The following is a 16744-nucleotide window of genomic DNA, read 5'->3' as shown; positions in this document are numbered from 1 at the left end:
CAGCCTCCTGAGTAGCTAGGATTAGGCACAGCTAATTGCCCTGTGTGTGTGTGTGTGTGTGTGTGTGTGTGTGTGTGTGTGTGTGTGTACAGCTAATTGCCGTGTGTGTGTGTGTGTGTGTGTGTGTGTGTGTGTGTGTGTGCATGCCAATCCTGAGGCTTGAACACAGTGCCTGGGCATTGTCCTTGAGCTTCTTTTGCTTAAATTAGTGCTCTGCCACTTGAGCCAGAGCTCCACCTATGGCTTTTTTGGAAGTTGATTAGAGGTAAGAGTATTTTGGACTTTCCTACCTGGGTTGGCTTCGAACTATGGTCCTCAGACCTCAGCCTCCTGAGTAGCTAGGATTATAGGGATTAGCCACTAGCACCTAGCCAATTGCCCCCCCCCTTTATTTTTGGTTGGTCATGGGGCTTGAACTCTGGGCCTGGGCATTGTCCCTCAGCTTTTCACCTCAAGGCTAGCACTCTACCACTTGAGCCACAGCGCCACTTCTGGTTTTCTGGTGATTAATTGGAGATAAGAGTCTAAGCTCTACTTGCAGTACTTTTTGTTTTGGGGGAGGTTTGTTGTTGTTGTTATTTTGGGGTTTTTTGGTGATTAATTGGAGATAAATTCCTCACAGACTTTCCTGCCTAGGCTGGCTTTGAACCTCAATCCTCAGATATCAGCCTCCTGAGTAGCTAGGATTACAGGCATGAGCACCTGGCTTCAGTTGCCCATTTTTAATTTTTTATTTTTTGGGGGGGGTCCAGTCATGGGGCCTGAACTCTGGGCCTGGGCACTGTCCCTCAGCTCTTCAGCTCAAGGCTAGCACTCTACCACTTGAGCCACAGCGCCACTTCTGGCTTTTTTCTTTTTTGCTTATGTGGTGCTAAGGAATCGAACCCAGGGCCTCATGCATGCAAGGCAAGCGCTCTACCACTGAGCCACCTTCCCAGCCCCAATTGCCCATTTTTTAAGGGGAATTTTAGGTTCAGCAAAATTGAGCAGAAAGTTCTCTGTATATCCCCTTCCCCACCTGTTCCAGTTTCTTCTGCTGTCAGCATCTCCCACCACAATGACATTTGTTACTACACATTTTGTCAAATGTATAATGATTTGTCTACAACTATAGAATCATACAGACTAGCTCCACTACACTAAAAATCCATTGGTTTTTATAAATAAAGTTTTATTGGTACATGGGTGGAGCCCACTGTTTATCTAACTTTTATGGCTACTTTTGCACCCTGGTGACATAAGGCCCATAGAACGTAAAATATGTACTTTCTACCCATAAACAGAAAAAAAAAAATTGGGCTCCTGAATTAGAAAATTTCCAGGAAACTTGTAAATCTTTGATCTTCTCTGAGATGGTTCTGCATTTCCACTATCTGCATGCTTAGTTCTTTGTTGTTCTCCTCATCCCACTCTCATTCCTTATCTTCTTTGTCCCCTCCTGTGTGCTGACACAGCTGCCACTGTCCCAGAGCAGAGGACTGTGACCCTGGATGTTGACGTGAACAACCGCACGGACCGGCTGGAGTGGTGCAGCTGCTATTACCATGGCAACTTCTCTCTGAATGCAGCCTTTGAGATCAAGCTGCACTGGATGGCAGTGACTGCTGCAGTGCTCTTTGAGATGGTAGGATTTCCACACATGTGGTCGCAGCCTTGGGCTCACCTTGAAGAGGCATATGGAGGGGGGGGGGGAGTGTCACAGAGATTCAGATAGTTTTTATTTCTCAGTCCAGCCAGCTTCCTGTTACCTTCTACCACATCTCCTGGGATAGCCTTTTTCTGTGGGTGTGTTGTTGCTGGTCCTGGGGTTTGAACTCAGGGCCTGGGCACTGTCCCTGAGCTTCTTTTGCTCAAGGCCTAAACTCTACGACTTGAGTCACAGTTCCACTTCCAGATCTTTTTGAATAGTTGACTGGGGGGTAAGAGTCTCACAAATTTTCCTTCCTGGAGTGGCTTTGAACCACGATCCTGAGAAGCTAGGATTACAGATGTGAACCCCTGGTGTAGCCTTTTAAAAATTAAACATAGTGAAAATTTTTGAACAGGGTACAGAAAAAGATTTCTCATAATACTTTTATTCATTTTTTTCTGGCAGTACTGGGGGTTGAACTCAGGGCTTCACACTTGCTAGCCAAGCACTTACTCTTCCAGATCAAAGTTTCTCAAGCTTGGAATTGCTCCAATCTGGAGCTATATAATTGTTTTAGGGGACTGTCACCTGCATTGTAAGATGCTGAGCAATATCTCAGCCTCTACCTACTTAATATCAGGAACACATCCCCAGCTCTGATAACCAAATCCTCCAGAAACTGATACATGTCCCCAGAGGCAGGGGAGTTTTGCCCCTGGTTGAACAAAAAAAATTACCTGACCTAAGCTATCAGAAGTGACAAGATTGAAAATCTGTATTGTAGCTGGCCTTCCTGCTGTTCCGGCCTGGCCTACTTCCCTAATCAGGCCATTGTGGGCCACAGCCCCATTCCCAGTCCCAGTGCCTATGGAATAAACACTCCTAGGCAAGTTGTCCATACCTTCCACAAACCCTGTCATTGCAGCCCACCATTCCTCTTTGGCACAATGATTCATCTCCCCCCCCCCCAAATATTTTCAATGGGTCAGCTGAGGCCCACTTCCCTGTGACACCAGCCTAAGCATTTCATCACACAGCTGAGAGCAGCTGCAAAGTTCAAAACTTGTTTACTGATAATTGGGAGATGACCTAAGAGAAATGAGTACAGCACTAGCCACCAAGTTTTATTGTCCAGAGCTTGTAGGCCCAGTTTTGTCCCAGAAGACACAGTGTCCTGGGGGGAAAATTTGTCCAGATATATGTCTGCCAGGATTAATCTGCCTCCATATATGGCACTGGTGCCTTCAAGGACCCCTTCTTCCCAAAGACCCTCATCCAGGAAGCATCCTGAAGACCCAAGTCAATAACGATACCAGCTCTCAGTGTGTGATATATGCCTGGAATCTCAGCACTAGAGAGGTAGAAGCAGGAGGATTGTGAATTCCAGGTCAGCCTGGGCTATGTAGTGAGACCCTGTCTCAGAAACAAAAGGGAGTACACTCCTGTACAGGTACAGGTGGCTCACTCCCATAATCCTAGCTACTCAGGACTCTGAGATCTGAAGATCAAGTTCAAAGCCAGCCTAGGCGGGAAAGTCCATGAGAGTCATAGCTCCAAGTAACCACCAAAAAGTCAGAAGAGGAGATGTGGCTCAAGTGTAGAAGCACTAGCCTTAAATACAAAAGCTCAGGGACAGTGCCTAGGACCTGAATTGAAGCCCCAGGATTGTTTTGTTTTGTTTTTTAAAGAATACCAGAAAGAAAGAAGGAAAGGAGAAAGGGAAGAAAAAGAAAGGAAAAGGGGGAGAAAAGTGATCGGGAAGAGACTTACTGCTCATCCAGCTCAGTTTATAGCTGACACCAGTTCTTCCTTAGCTGGTTGACATGGTCTGATTCCCTCCAGGCTAAACTAATCCTTTGACCCAGTAGGCATAAGTGTTCTTCTGCAGGCCCTGCCAGATAACAGTGTCCCAAAACAGCATAACCACAGCATGTGTACACGCGTACACACACACACACACACACACGCACACATACACACACGCACACACACACGCACACATGCACACACACACACACAGTGTTGGGAGGGAAGAAGAGTGTAGAAGAAGCTCTGGGTTCAATTCCTCAGTATTACATAAATAGAAAAAGCCAGAAGTGGCACTGTGGCTCAAGTGGTAGCTAGCCTTGAGCACAGAGAGGCTCAAGGATAGTGCCCATTCCCTGAGTTCAAGCTCCAGGACCAACCAAAAAAAAAAAAAAAAAAAGAGTCTCAAGTACTTTCCTGCCCAGGCTGACTTTGAACTGCCATCCTCAGATCTCAGCCTCTGGAGGCATGACCCACCAGTACCTGGACTATCTGTGGCTTTCTATATAACTTATTGTTGAGACTGAGGCCTCAGTAACTGACCTGGCACCTTGAAGCCTTCTGAGTGGCTGAGATTATAGGTACGAGGTTGATGTTATGCCCAACTGGACTTATTAATTCTTTTATATGATGCTAAGTTTGAACTCAGCACCTGTGCTTGTTAGGCAGATGCCATGTTGCTTGAGCTCTGCCCCTGTCCTAAATTTTTGATACATAACAAAATTGGAAAGATTTGACCTTTGTCCTGTGATTCTCTTCTAACATTCCACAAAAAGAAGGGTTTTAGCTCTCTCTAGTCTGCATAAACAAAGAAAACCACTGAAGTTGCAGAAAGCTGGGGCCATGAAGAGTTGCTGTGTCCTCCCAGGAAGTGAAACTGCCCTTTCTCCTGCCCCAGCCTGGAGCCAGTGCCCATAAATAAATGAACATGTCAGTCAATACATATGCTGCCACTTTGGCGGGTTTGCTCTTTGAGGCCAGAAGTATCTTCTCTTGTGTGAAAGAGCTTGGAGATGACCCTTTCTGTTTTTGTATTTTTCCACCAGGTCCAAGGTTGGCATCGAAAAGCTACCTCCTGTGGCTTCTTGTTAGTCCCCGTTTTAGAGGGTCCTTTCGCGCTGCCCAGTTACCTGTATGGCGATCCCCTTCGAGCCCAGCTCTTCATCCCACTCAACATCAGCTGCCTGCTCAAGGAAGGCAGCGAGCATCTGTTTGACAGTAAGACACACACACCCCCTTGGAGGTCTTGCTCCAAGGAGACTGCTGTGGGAAGTCTGAATCGGCACAGTGTCATGAAAAGACAAGTTATTCCACTAGGGCCAAAGGGTTCTGGGTTTTTATCCTGGTTGTTCACTTGGTGGCTGGGTCAACCTGGAAAAATCACCTAGCATCTCTGAGCGTTGAATTCCATATTCCTGAAATAGAATTGGCTAGCGGTGCCTGACCAGCTCAGGAAGGGCATGGTGAGGCCCGAAGTCGGGGTGTGGGTGGGAAAGGGCATTGTGTACTGTAAATCTCTTGACAGCATTACTGCTCTCCCACACCCTCCTTCCCAGTGCTTTAGGCTAACTGGTTTGGGCTACGGAATTTGAACCTCATAGGAGGCCCCCGTGCTGTTCTATACCCAAAAACCCAAAAAGGGATCATTGGAAGCTAAACAGGAAGGCTGGCACTGTGGCAGCCCCCACGAGCCGGCATGTATCTCAAGTCTTGCATCTGCAGGAAGACAAAGCAGAGCCAGAAGACTCAGATGACGACAGCAGAACCCAGATGAGGGCCCATCCTGGCCTGTCCCTCAGTGCCAGTGTAGCAGGTTTAGTAGATGAGCTCTAGGCTGTGCAACACACAGCTGTTTGTCACTAAGTGTCTTTGCAGGTGAACATATAAATAGCTCCTATAAAAGCTTTCAGTGAGCTCACAGATGATGCTTTTGAATATGAAAACCTAGATTCCATGCCAATATGTCAGGAGCCCCAGAATCAAAGATTATAAAATGATGGAAAGAAAATGTTTCTTCTGTGAGTCTGTCACATGGTCAGTGGTAGAGAACCAGCCCAGAGGGAGAGGGTGGAGAGGCTCAACAGGTAGGGCAGGCCAAGCTCAGCATGACTGTGCCTTGTGTGTGACCAGTTGCTCTTAGGGCACAAGCAGCTTTTCTTCCAAAGGCCTGTCAGTGTATTCTTTGTTATAATTTAGAAGACTTCTTTTTTTTTTTTTTTTTGGTATAGACACAATGTTCTTAGAGCTGGTTGGAGTTCTAGCCAAAGCCCACAGTCCTTCTACACTGGAGGCCACAGATTCTCGGGGATACATAGTACTTAAAAAGTCCCCATACATTGTGATGTCACCCCACCATGTGACAGAGAGGACTGTTGATGCAGTCTCGAAATGCCAGATGATTTAAAGGCAGACGATTGTAAGCCAGGCAGTTTTCCCAAAGTGTTGTAGATGTATTAAGGGGACGGGGCAATGGTCCTTCATACTGTCTAGAGACATTGGTTCCCTGCCCTCACTGTACCAGGACAGGATTGTCTACAGAGCTGGCATTACAGGATATGTTTGTGCTAGTTGATGGTTTTCCCTGCCAGTGGTAACCCAGTTGTCAAGACCAATCCTCGGTTGGTTGCTATGGTTACAAGCCAGCGATAAGATTCATAGTTCAAAGAATTCATATCTAAAAAATCGATTTTCTTGATTCTGTGCCTCTTCTTTTCCTGTGATCTCCCCTCCCCTTTCCTGTAACAGTGAATTCAGACTCAGGAGAATCTTGACAAGCATGTGTGGGGTGTTTTGTGTCTGTGTGTCTGTGTGTCTGTGTATGTGTGTCTGTGTCTGTGTGTGTGGTTGTTGTTGTTAAAATCAAAATTTTTTTCTTTGTTTGCTTTTAACTGTTAGTCCAGAATCTTCCAGTCTATCTTCAAAAATTCTAAATATTGAAAGAATAGTAAAGCCACTGCGGGCATTCGTAGTCTTTGGGATATCTATATCTATATCTGTGTCTATGCAATTGCAGACCCAGCTCCGATGCCTGTTGCTGAGTGACAGCCTCTCAGCAGCAGCACCTCTGCAGCAGGAGCAGGGTCAGAATGATGTAGTGGGTAATGAGGGAGGGGACCCATCTACTCTGTCCCCCTCTCCTGCCAATCAGTTCTCAAAATCCATTTTGATATGTTCTTTCCCTACCCCTGAAATGAAGCTTGTGTTATTGCCTTTTTGGTTCTATTGCTCTACCACTGGAGCCACAGCTCGACTTCTGGTTTTCCAGTGGTTAATTGGACTCTCCTGCCTGGCTGGCTTTGATCCTCAGGTCTCAACCTCCTGAGTAGCTAGGATTACAAGCATGAGCCACCAACACCTAGCTGGGAATTGGAAGATCACTGATACAGAAATGTGAGGGTGGGGGACATGTTTTTTAAAAGCAGCTAACATACATTTATCTTTTATCTGTAGTTCAATACAGTCCTCATTAAAATGTGTCTTGGAGTTCTTGTAGCCATCTCCTGGTGGCTCCTATCTCCTGATGTCTCAGCACTCTCTAGATGCTCTTAGAGCTCAGGGGAAGAGCTGGCAGAAACACTGTTGTCCTTTCTTTAACCTCCAGTAAAGGTAGAGAACTGGTGCATAGGATGTCAAGGATTGCCTGATGCAGGGAGGGTTACCTGCTTCAGGATCACAACTCAGCTTCTCTGTTCCTTTTCTCCTTTCAGGCTTTGAACCAGAAACATATTGGGATCGCATGCACCTCTTCCAGGAAGCCATTGCCCACAGGTCTGTTCCTTACCATGAGGGACCTTTGGGAGGGCAGCCACATTCATCCCCAGAAGCAGTTGTCAGTATAAAGCCCAGCTCGTTTGGCTCTTGAGAAGAGGGATCCTACCCCACCAGTGACAAATTCATTGCCTATGGACACCAGAACTCTGCTTTTGTTTCAGAGATAAACACTACCCTGCCACATCTTTTTTTTTTTTGCTAGTCCTGGGACTTGAACTCAGGGCCTGGGCACTATCCCTGATCTTCTTTTGCTCAAGGCTAACACTCTACCACTTGAGCCACAGCACTACTCCCAGCTTTTTCTGTTTATGTGGTACTGAGGATTCAAACCCAGGACTTCATGCATGCTAGGCAAGCACTCTACCACTTAGCCCCGTCCCAGCCCATACCCTGCCACTTGTTGTAGCCTTGTTTTTCAAAACACCTTGCCTTCCTCCAGTTGGAGAGAGCTTAGCATACCCTCCTTAGCGCCCAGCAAGAGTCTAAGCCAAGCTACCTAGGAGTTAAGCTGCAAAAAAAAGAAAAAACAACAACAACATAAACTTTTCAAGAGACCCTAAGCAAATCCAAAAATGAACAAAAAGCAGTAGATCAATGAGCACATATTTCTTAGGGTGTAATACATGAGCCAGGGAGAAAGCCTTTTCTAGTCTTAGACCCAGCGAGCAGAAGGCAGCACGCTACGCCATCTCCAGGCATCACTAGTCAGTGGCTGATTGCTATTTCACATTACTCATGGGGGGAAGCCAAGCCTCCTGTTCTTGCTTCCATGGCCCTGTCACTACACCTTACAGTGTCAGATCCTCTCCTTATCCAGGCATCTTCCACTGTTACCACCCCACCTCCACCCTCACCCCCTGGCACTCACAGCTACAGGATAAGACTCCTTCTCTAACCCTTCCTGCCCAACTTGTCTCTGGCCTTCCTGAGACCTCATTAAGGTCTAGACTTTACTCAGGTGCCCAGTTACAGCTCTGGGATGAATGCATGGACCACCGATTTCCTCTTTTCAGTAAGGAAGGATGCAGATTTGGGGCTAAGTAGAGGGATCAGAGTAGTGAGTGAAAAAGGGTCTTTTTTTGTGATCGAGACTGGGATTCGAACTTGGTGCTTGATGTTTTTGCTCACTGGCCTAGAGCTCTATCAGTGGAGCACCCCTCCAAACTCAAGGGAAAAGGGTTTTGATGTGGGAAGCAGACAGACCTGGTCCACAAACTACCCCTCCTCCCCCGCAGCATCTGAGAAGCTAGGAAAGTTCTGTGGCAAGTCCAGGCACCACAAACCTTCATTTTTCTTGCCTCGCATAGTGTTGTAGGGCGCATGTGGTAAGTCTAGGAAGCCACCTCCTTGCTTCTGGGCAAGTTAAAAGCAACTCTCACTCTGCCTGTCTTGTACTTCCTTGAAAAGCCATTGACTTGCTTGACTGGCCTCACTTGGGACTTGACCTTTATTTACCAAATCTGCATTTTTTTTTTTTCTCTTCAGTCTCTCCTCCTCCTGCTCTCCTGCAGCACTGATCCTGGTCATGTTTTTCTCTCAACACTGCCCTTTCCTCTGGAGCCTACTTTTCCAACCTCTGATTTCCTCATGTGTCTTTCACCCAGTCCCCCTGTGTCACCACACCAAACTCTGCTGTGTGTCACCTTCTCCCTTGTAATCTTAGCCCCTATTCCCTCGGAACCTGTCAGTGTTCCCACAGCGGTTCCCCCTTGGAATTCCTATCTGTTCTCCACACACCCTCAATCTGTGGCACTGCATCACCAGTCCCTGGAGGGCAAAAGTTTACATTTTTGTCACTTTGTTCCCTTCTGCAATGCCTCGCAAAGTGTCTGGCCTAGGGTAATTGTTTTTCTTGCAGCATTTGCCTGGAGTGGAACTCTCAATGGTAATGTAGCTCTGAAATGACACATTAGCCCACCCTCAGGTTCATCTCTCAGGATCCCCTATGCTGGAACTCAGTGCCTCCTAAGACTTCATCTGAACGGTTGGGGTGAGACTAATGCATGCCCTTCCCCAGGATAGGACCCCTGTGTCTTCATAGAGGTCCTGCCTTGCAAGTGGACAGTGAGGCAGCCACAGACTGTGGCTAAATTATGTTTAAAAAAAATAATAGTGAGGGCTGGGAAGGTGGCTCAGTGGTAGAGCGCTTGCCTTGCATGCTCGAGGCCCTGGGTTCGATTCCTCAGCACCACATAAGCAAAAAGAAAAAAGCCGGAAGTGGCGCTGTGGCTCAAGTGGTAGAGCGCTAGCCTTGAGCTGAAGAGCTGAGGGACAGTGCCCAGGCCCAGAGTTCAGGCCCCACGCCTGACCAAAAAACAAAACAAAACAAAATAATAATAATAATAATAATGAGGATCTAAGGCAGGTACCAGTGGCTCATGCCTATAATGCTAGCTACTCAGGAGTCTGAGATCTGAGGATTGTGATTTGAAGCTAATCTGGGCCAACAAATCCAACAGTTAACCATCAGTGCTACATTGGAGATATGGTTCAAGTGGAGCACCAGCTGTGGTCAAAACAGCAGAGTGAGAATGTTACCAGCAACCCTCCCCCGCCCCCCCCCACACACATATACACACACACACACATACACACACACACACACACACACACATACACACACACACACACACATACACACACACACACACACACACACACAGGGGCCTAAGGACGAAATGAGGCAAAAATCCTCCAGACAGGCCTCCCCATGCTGAGTAAATCCATGCAAAGTAGGCTTGGTTGGAAAGTAGGGAGGGAACAGACGCAGAGTCCATGATGGCAGCCTGCAGATAAGTGAGCATGCAGAGCACATGAGCCTTTCCATTCCATTCGAGTATTTGATTTCATAAGCAGTTACAGAACCAAGTGTGGAGGTCCTCCCTGAGGAGCTCAGCCCAGGAACGGGGTGGGGGGGACAAGCATTTGACCCCTCCAGCTCCGCCTGTACCACTGTCTTCATTACATAAGCCCCTCAGACTAAAGGGCAGGAGCCGCATCTGCCAGCCCAGCCTTTTCAGCTCTTAGAAGGTAGGGCTGTAATAAATGTGCTTTATGAAAATAGAAAGACCAGGAATAGCACGAGCCATAGACGAGAAGTGGAGCAGAACAAGTCATAGGTGAGAAATGGTTCCTGCTGCCCACTTCCAGAAGGCAGCAGAGCAGAGGCTCCAGTGCTGCTCCTCAAGATATTTCATTTCAGGGCCTTTATTGAGACCTTGTATTTCTAACATGAGAACACAGGGGGCAAGGGGTGGGGTGTGGCTAAGGGGTGTTCATCTAAGGAAGGTGTGCATCCTTTCCAGGCAGGTCATGGGTAGTTTCCAGTAGGAAGCAGGGTGATGGCTGGGGGGTGGGCTGAGGGCAGAGAAGTTGCAGAAGGGAGGCTAGGCAGGAATAAAGGCGGGTGAAGCGCACTACTGGGAGGGGCAGGGATGCTGAGAAGTGGTAAAGCTGGGAATAAGCAGGTCGCATGGTCCATCTGGAGTGAGATCTTGCCAGATCTCTATATGGAGTCATCTTAGCCACTCCCTCTCCTCTTGTCCCGTTGCCTTTGGAGGCCCTGACCTGTGTGTCTTCCTATCCTGCCCTTAGGTTTGGGTTTGTACAAGATAAATATTCCGCCTCTGCTTTTAACTTCCCTGCTGAAAACAAGCCTCAGTACATCCACGTGACAGGTAAGGAGCTGGGGGCAAGACCAAGTGGGCATTTAGGTCCCTTTGGCAGATGCTTGAGCCCCACCCTCACCCCTCACTCCGGGCCTAGGGATTGGACTCGTTCTTGCAGGCCCTTTCTCACGCACCACACCTATGGTCAGACCTGGCCAGCCACTCGGGTGGCAGCCACAGGCCCTGCCCTTGTCCCCCCAGGCACAGTGTTCCTGCAGCTACCCTACTCCAAGCGCAAGTTCTCCGGGCAGCAGCGCCGCCGGCGAAACTCCACCAGCTCCACCAACCAGAACATGTTCTGTGAGGAGAGGGTGGGCTACAACTGGGCCTATAATACCATGCTGACCAAGACATGGCGCTCCAGCGCCACTGGGGACGAGAAGTTTGCTGATCGGCTGCTGAAAGACTTCACGGACTTCTGCATCAACCGGGACAACCGGCTGGTCCTGTTCTGGACGAGTTGTCTGGAGAAGATGCACGCTAGCGCCCCATGAAGCCAGGTTGCCCCAGACTCAGGAAGCCACGTGTGTGCGTGTGCGTGCGTGCGTGCGTGCATGTGTATGTGTGTGCCAATACCCGTGCCTGTGCCTGGGTGGGGAGGGGGGAGCGAGGATTCCTGTCAGGTTCACAGTGTCCAGGAGTGGAGCCTGTTGCTTTCTTTTTGGTCCTCACACAAGGGTTTTCTCAAGGAGAAAGACTTAAGCAACTGGCACCATGACTGCCACCCAGATCCCTGCCAGCAAGTGCCCAGCACAAGTGGGAGGTGCAGATTGTTCGTGGGAGGGCTTCAGCGTCTGGGAAAGAGGGCAAGCAGCCCCCGTGAATGTCCCTGGAGAAAGGCTGGTTCCCATTAGCATTCTTTTCCTCCAACACCCATGGAAAACTAGGACCAGAATCTGTTGCTCCCTACCTAGGAGTTTGCACCGTGTGTAAGATAATCCTGTGAAATAATGTGCCATACACTCACGCCTATTGTATATATCTGTACAAAGCCAGAAGAAAATAAAGTGAATCCCATCCCAGCTTGTTACCAAGGTCACTGTGGAGGATTCCAGGTCTCCTGGACACCCTAGCCTGAACCATGTGTCCTGAGTTGCCTATAAGATTGTTAGGCCACACCCTGACACATACCTGCACTAGGAATTAGATGGTGACTCTGGAACTTAGCCCCTGGTCCCTGTGCCACCCCCATCACCACTGCTACACCTTCTGGTGATGCCAGGTCATTGACACACCCACACAAGACTGTAGAGTACTCTCTCAACCAGTGGGAAGGCCAAGTGCAGAGTTAATTTCTAGGCCTTTCTGTCCTCAGGGTAGTTTGTGATGCTTGCAGCTGGGACCGTCTTTTCCCACCAATGTGTGCTCTTTGAACTGTATCAGAATGCTTATGCAGCCTTTGATCCCTGCCTCTAACACTCTCCTAATGTCTCTAGGGAGACACAATTTTTAAAATGTACTTATGTATTTGTATACCTGTATTGGAGCTTGAACTCAGAGCCTAGGCTCTGTCCCTTAGCTTTTTCCAAGGCTGGCATCCTATCACTTGAGCCACACCTACATTTCGGGCTTTATTTTGCTGATCAGTTTGCTTGGAACCACAACCTTCAGATTTCAGCTTCCCGAGGAGCTGGGATTACAGGCATGTGCCACCAATGCCTGGTTTCAGAATTTTACTTATTTATTTATTTATTTATTGTCAATTGTGGGGCTTGAATTCTGGGCCTGGGCACTGTCCCTCAGCTCTTCAGCTCAAGGATAGCACTCTACCACTTGAGCCATAGCACCACTTCCGGTTTTCTGGTGGTTTATTGGAGATAAGAATTTCATGAACTTTCCTGCCTGGCTGGCTTTGAACCTCGATTCTTAGATCTCAGCCTCCTGAGTAGCTAGGATTATAGGCGTGAGCCACTGGCACCCAGCCAGAATTTTATTTTTAAACTCATGCCATCCTAAAAAAAAATCTTCCTTAGTGCTTTTGATATTGGTCTAACCCTAGTAGCTCCTACTCTGGGTCTTTCTCAAGGCCAAATGTCCTGACCCTCCCCCAAGCTATGCGTCCTTAGAATCCAGGTAAGGCCAGATGGTGGCCACAACTCTGCCTGAGGCAAGCCCTGGAGACATTTGCCCCTATGGCTATCTCTCGATTCATGACACGATTCATGACACGTACCCTTATGGTCCCAGCTACTCAGGAGTTTGAGGTAAGAGGATCAGTTGAATTTAGAGGAGTTTAAGGCCAGTAGCCTGGGCAACATAACAAGACTTGTTTCTTCTAAAAACAAAACTACCCTGACTCCTTTCCAAGTCCCTGGGGTACAGAGATCCAGAGGCTGCTAGCCCAGGGTTCACAACTGAGTGTGGCTTTGCCTACCAGAGGACATTTGGTAATGTCTATAGACACTTTGGGTTGTCACAACTACAGGAGTGCACTACACTATGGGTCTTGGATGGGTAAGTCTAACACCCTTCTGTGCACACTCAGGACGTTTGGCCTCACGTTTCAAATATCAGGTTGAAACACCAAAAACAAAACTAAGCCAGAGAAAGATTCAAGGAGGTTACCCCTCTTGACTCCCCTATTCCTGTCCCCCACACTGGCCACTGTGGGGTTAGCACCTAGGGCCAGGGCTCTCGTGGGTGATCTAACACACTGGATGTATCCTGCCTCAAAGCAGAAGTGAAAGCAGAAGAGTCCCCTAGCCAGACAGGAGGTGAGTCTGGACACCCCCAATGTGTCTGTCTTAGGCCAGAACCAGGGCAGTGGCTGTCTGCACTGGGGGCCAGCCTGGTACAGAGACCTGAGCCCTGCCTCAGAAAAGAAAACTCACTCAAACAAAAAGGTCTCAGTCAGATACCTGGGTAGCTCTGTGTGTGTGTGTGTGTGTGTGTGTGTGTGTGTGTGTGTGTGTGTGTGTGTGTGTGTGTGTGTGTGTGTGTGTGTGTGTGTGTGTGTGTGTGTGTGTGTGTGTGTGTGTGTGTGTCTGTCTGTCTTGGAGCTTGAACTCTGTGTGTGTGTGTGTGTGTGTGTGTGTGTGTGTGTGTGTCTCTGTCTGTCTTGGAACTTGAACTCTGTGTGTGTGTGTGTGTGTGTGTGTGTGTGTGTGTGTGTGTCTGTCTGTCTGTCTGTCTTGGAGCTTGAACTCAGGCCCTAGGTGCTATCCCTGCTCTATTTTGCTCAAGTCTAGTGCTCTACCACTTGAGCCAAAACTCTATTTCCAGCTTTTTGGTGGTTCATTAGGGATAAGTCTCATGGACTTTCCTGCCCAGGCTGGCTTTGAACTGTAATCCTTAGATATCAGCCTCCTGAGTAGCTAGGCTTACAGGTGTGAGCCACTAGTGCCTTGCTCTGGGTAGCATTTGAGTAGAACTAGGCAGGGAATTTTGCTCAATGCCTTGTTTGGGTCTAGCAACAATCTCTCACAGTGAGTATTTGTGGGGTGGGGAGGCTACTGGACTTGCTAAGGAGGCATTCTACCTTTGAGCCATGTGCCCAGTCCTTTTTGGTTTTATTATTTTTCAGATATAGTCTTATGTGTTTGTCTAGGCGGGCTCCTGATCTCCATCTTCCTACCTATCCCTTTTACATAGCTGGATTACAGGCATGCATCCCTATGTCCATCCTGTTTTGAATGATTTGGGCAACAAAGTCTTGCTATGTTGCCTAGGCTCCAGATGCATGATCCTCCTGCCTCAGTCTTCCAGGTACCAAAATTACATGAACACACTACTGACAAGAGGTATTTATTACTGGCTGTCTTTTTTTAAAATTCAGAACCTCCTGTTCTCACTTGGCTTTTGTGTTCAAGGCCAGTGTTCTACCACTTGAACCACAACTCCACTGCTAGCTTTTTGCTAGTTCATTGGAAATAAAGAGTCACATGAAGTTTTCTGCCTAGGAGCTAACTTTAAACTGTGATCCTCCAATCTCAGCCTCCTGAGTAGCTACTGTTACAGGTGTGTGTCAACAGTGCCCAGCTACTGGCTATGTTTTATTTTTATTTATTTTGGGGGGGGGGTCCAGTCGTGGGGCCTGAACTCTGGGCCTGGGCGCTGTCCCTCAGCTCTTCATCTCAAGGCTAGTGCTCTACCACTTGAGCCACAGCGCCACTTCTGGCTTTTTTCTTTTTGCTTATTTGATGCTGAGGAATCGAACCCAGGGCCTTGAGCATGCAAGGCAAGCGCTCTACCACTGAGCCACCTTCCCAGCCCATGGCTATGTTTTATAGGTAGCTAACTGAGGAGTGAACTCACCCCCACTGGCAATTGGCACAATCTAGGTTCTACTCCAGGTCACCATGACCTTGTCCTGACACAAGTGAGCCCTTGGGTTGTGTCCTGTTGTATTTTGGATTTTTACCTGATGTAAACCGATTGCAAGAGTCAGAAACCAAGTTGGTAAGCCCAGGGTTGGGGCTCGTCCTTTGGCAAGTGGCTACAGTAGTTACTGCTACTCCTCAAAAGTGTCACAAGGCAACCAAGCTGGAGTCCCCCTCAGGGATGGATGTGGCCACTCCCTTGTCTACAGAAATCTGGAGAAGGATACAACTTCTGAAATCTGTGGAGCTTGGCCAGCTTCACACCCTGTCTCTCCTGCAGAGCTGGGATTACAGACATATACCACCAGGCCCAGCTTGTATGTTGAGGTAGAGTCTTGCTAATTTTTTATTTACCCAGGCTGACCCCAAACTGTGGCCTTCCTGGATCTCTGCCTCTTGAGCAGTTGGAGTTACAGGCATGCATCACTATACCCAGCTTACAATTTAAAATCTCTAGCCCTATCCCACCTCTCAACTTGAAACTGCCTCCCCCATTACCTTACTTTCTTAGCCACTCATTAGAGATCTAGGAGCAATAATAACCTTGATATGGCTTACAACACAGCTCCTGATTTAGCTCTGTACCCACCCTGATCCCCATCCAAACCTGTTCCTCCCACAGACTTCCTCAATTTAGTATCTGTACCACCATCTCCCCAGTTATTCAGGCGAAAAGCCTCAGAATTATCCTATATTTTCCTTCTTTCAACCCCCACATCCATCCTTTAGCAAAAACATATTGTAATCCAACCCTTCTCATCTCCTTCCTTAGATGCAGCACAAGCACGCAGTCTTCCTCTGTTCTCTTTGGTCCTCAATAATTTATTCTGCTCATAGTAACTAGTGTGCTTGCTCCCCCTCCCCCACCTCTTTTTTTTGGGTGCCAGTCCTGGGGCTTGAACTCAGATCCAAGGCACTGTCCCTGAGATTCGTTTGCTCAAGATGAGCACTCTACCACTTGAGCCATAAGCATCACTTCTGGCTTTTTCTGAGTAGTTTATTGGAGGTAAAAGTCTCAGAGACTTTCCTGCTGGGGCTGGCTTCGAAATGCAGTTTTCAGATTTCAGCCTCCTAAGTAGCTAGGATTATAGATCTGAGCTACCATCTGTGTCTGCCTTTGTGCTACTAATAGCAAGCACAAGCTAGGCGCTGGTGGCTCATGCCTGTAATCATAGCTACTCAGGAGACTGAGATTGGAGGATTGTGGTTCAAAGCCAGCCCTGGCAGGAAAGTCTGTGAAACTCCATCTCCAATTAACCAGCAAAAAACTGACCTGAAGGTATGGCTCATGTGGCAGAGCACCAACCAATCAAGCAAGCTGAACTTGAAACTTACTTCAAGTCCCAGTACCAGGAAAAAGAAAAGAAAAAAGAAAACCCACCAGATACTAGCTCACATCTATAATCCTAGCTACTCAGGAGGCTGAGGTCTGAGGATCACAATTCAAAGCCAGCCCAGGCAGGAAAATCCATGAGACTCTTATCTCCAATAAACCATTAAAAAAAAAAAACAGAAGTGGTGCTGTGGCTCAAGTGGTAGAGCGCTTGCCT

General features: G+C 47.9%; 1 protein-coding gene across 6 annotated transcripts in view; it reads left to right on the top strand.

The window, feature by feature from the left end:
- Positions 1 to 11905, top strand: part of Depdc5 (DEP domain containing 5, GATOR1 subcomplex subunit) — a 136470-nt gene extending 124565 nt beyond the window's left edge. For all 6 annotated transcript variants that reach the window (XM_069994470.1, XM_069994469.1, XM_069994468.1 and 3 more), the window contains 5 exons: positions 1455 to 1624; positions 4483 to 4654; positions 7144 to 7204; positions 10802 to 10884; positions 11077 to 11905. In XM_069994470.1, coding sequence (XP_069850571.1) covers positions 1455 to 1624; positions 4483 to 4654; positions 7144 to 7204; positions 10802 to 10884; positions 11077 to 11369 — 779 coding nt within the window. In that variant the 3' untranslated portion in view covers positions 11370 to 11905. The remainder of the gene's footprint in view (positions 1 to 1454; positions 1625 to 4482; positions 4655 to 7143; positions 7205 to 10801; positions 10885 to 11076) is intronic.
- The last annotated feature ends 4839 nt before the right edge of the window (positions 11906 to 16744 follow it).

This window comes from Dipodomys merriami, unplaced genomic scaffold, assembly GCF_024711535.1.
Source record: "Dipodomys merriami isolate MVZ:Mamm:240054 unplaced genomic scaffold, mDipMer1.0.p SCAF_45, whole genome shotgun sequence".
Lineage (NCBI taxonomy): Eukaryota > Metazoa > Chordata > Mammalia > Rodentia > Heteromyidae > Dipodomys > Dipodomys merriami.
Note: the sequence above shows the minus strand (reverse complement) of the source record. Positions and strands in the feature narration are given on the sequence as shown.